This window comes from Cydia fagiglandana, chromosome 1 (assembly GCF_963556715.1).
Source record: "Cydia fagiglandana chromosome 1, ilCydFagi1.1, whole genome shotgun sequence".
Taxonomy (NCBI): Eukaryota; Metazoa; Arthropoda; class Insecta; order Lepidoptera; family Tortricidae; genus Cydia; species Cydia fagiglandana.
In genome coordinates, this window is record NC_085932.1 from 7,249,207 (window position 1) to 7,251,013 (window position 1,807).

Below are 1,807 nucleotides of genomic sequence, written 5' to 3' on the forward strand. Positions count from 1 at the left end.
ATATGAATTTATACTTAATTCTGTGGATCTCAATTAATCCAAAAAAAAAGCATAGTATATTTCAGGCAATAATTGTGACATCCACATGTTAAATACTTCTTCCAAAAACATGAAGCACCATAAGTACATAAAGCATTAAACTGTGAGCTGCACACAGAAAATTAAGGGCCACTTGCACCATTAACTAACCCATGGTTAACCAGTTAATCCTGGAGTTACCATGGTTACCAGTATAATTTGACACTGGGTTAGTGGTTTAGTGGTATGGTGCAAGTGGCGCTAAGAGGATCCTCATTTTCTCTGGATATTGACAGTTATAAAAAATATTTTTACACAATTTGATGTTAACACCAACACAGAACAACATAACCACAGTTAACATCACATAATCCTTTCCACATATCGGGACCATGGGGTCCCAGACTTTTGGGAGGCATGCGTGGGGCCGAAGGGCCTCTGCGCTGTTGGCCTTCGGACATCGCATCCTGTCGCCACTAACCGTCAGCTCGCCACAAGCTGCCCCCACAGGGTTATTTTATTTATTATTATAAGTTAGGAGCTTTTAAGTATGTTGAAAATGTACTTCGCTTCCTCTTACCTCTTATAATAATAAAAAATCGAATGAAGGGGCATTGATAGGGTTAATAAATATGCAATTGTATAAATGTTTTCCGAAATATTTTTGTCAATATCCAGAGATGAAAATGAGAACTATGTTCATATGGAGAGATTGGAGAGGCAGTACTCCACTATCCTCTTAAAACAAATTAATAGATAATGCCTGATTTCAGTTCAATTATTTATTAATTTATGTAATATGGACAGCCACAGTGTTTTTTATCACTTTAACCACATATTTTTAAAATACCTAACAATATTAATTATAATATTTGTTTCAAAATGCCCTGTCTTATTAATGTTTGGCACTCAGATGTTGGTAAGAAATGTCTGCTATTTTTCTTCAAAGTTATCACATCACCGTCTTCAAGCTCTAACTTGCCATAGTCAGCCATACACAACACTTCAATATACAGTGACTTTGGAGGCTTAAGATTTTCTGTCAAATCTATTCCACTGTAGCCAATGTCCTCTCCTAAGGATCTCATGTATGTTGCTAGATTGGTTGAGTATTTTGAGAACCAGTCATATTCGTCATCGGAGAGCAATTCTCTTACATCCGGGGGCAAGGCAGATCCAAATTCCCAGCGTAGAGTCTTGATCTTGTTCATTCTACTGTACAAATACGCTAGCAAGCAGCGCTTATTACGTTCTAAAGCCGAGTGCCTTACTTGCACTGTTGTCCAAAGAGATTTGTTTTCTGATGTAGCATTTCTGAAATTTAATTGAATCTGTATAAATATACATTTTTTACAGGTTCAAGTGGAGTAAAAGGTAAGGCAATACTCACGCATCATTCATATTCATTTGAAATAGGGACTGCATTTCTTCCAAGATTTGCCGTATTTTTTCATCCTGAAAACGTAATTAGAATAGGAGACCTTAAGATTTAGCTTTGGTCTACTTTTAGGTTCATAATTTGTTTAAACATTTGAGTAACTTACATTGAATTGATCAATAGTCTCAGGATTTCTTTCTGCTTCTTTTATAAGTTCTATAACTTTTTCACCAAACATTTTGACAAGCAATATTTATGTTCACGTTCAGTTACTCATTGACGATTAACGGTATCTTTATTTCAATATCATGCCACACATTTGACATGCGAAAATCTAATAAACAACCCTATTTATTGTTTAATAACCCCAAAACGTTGTTGTTTTGTTTAAGTTAAAAATAAAAATGCACA

General features: G+C 35.1%; 1 protein-coding gene across 1 annotated transcript; it reads right to left on the bottom strand.

The window, feature by feature from the left end:
- Nucleotides 1-785: 785 nt before the first annotated feature.
- On the bottom strand, nt 786-1,807 carry LOC134670396 (DNA replication complex GINS protein PSF1-like). Its single transcript, XM_063528237.1, has 3 exons — nt 1,563-1,807; nt 1,409-1,473; nt 786-1,332 (listed from the first exon to the last, which is right to left on the bottom strand). The coding sequence occupies exons 1-3, from the start codon at nt 1,632-1,634 to the stop codon at nt 882-884; spliced, it is 588 nt and encodes a 195-aa protein (XP_063384307.1). The 5' UTR covers nt 1,635-1,807; the 3' UTR covers nt 786-881.

What these genes read in the sequence shown, in the direction of transcription:
- LOC134670396 (XM_063528237.1), bottom strand. Translation starts at nt 1,634, where the DNA reads ATGTTTGGTGAAAAAGTTATAGAACTTATAAAAGAAGCAGAAAGAAAT. An exon ending in AGACTATTGATCAATTCAAT is followed by an intron (nt 1,474 to 1,562) that starts GTAAGTTACTCA and finishes TTACGTTTTCAG; the next exon opens with GATGAAAAAATACGGCAAAT. An exon ending in CAAATGAATATGAATGATGC is followed by an intron (nt 1,333 to 1,408) that starts GTGAGTATTGCC and finishes ATTAAATTTCAG; the next exon opens with AAATGCTACATCAGAAAACA.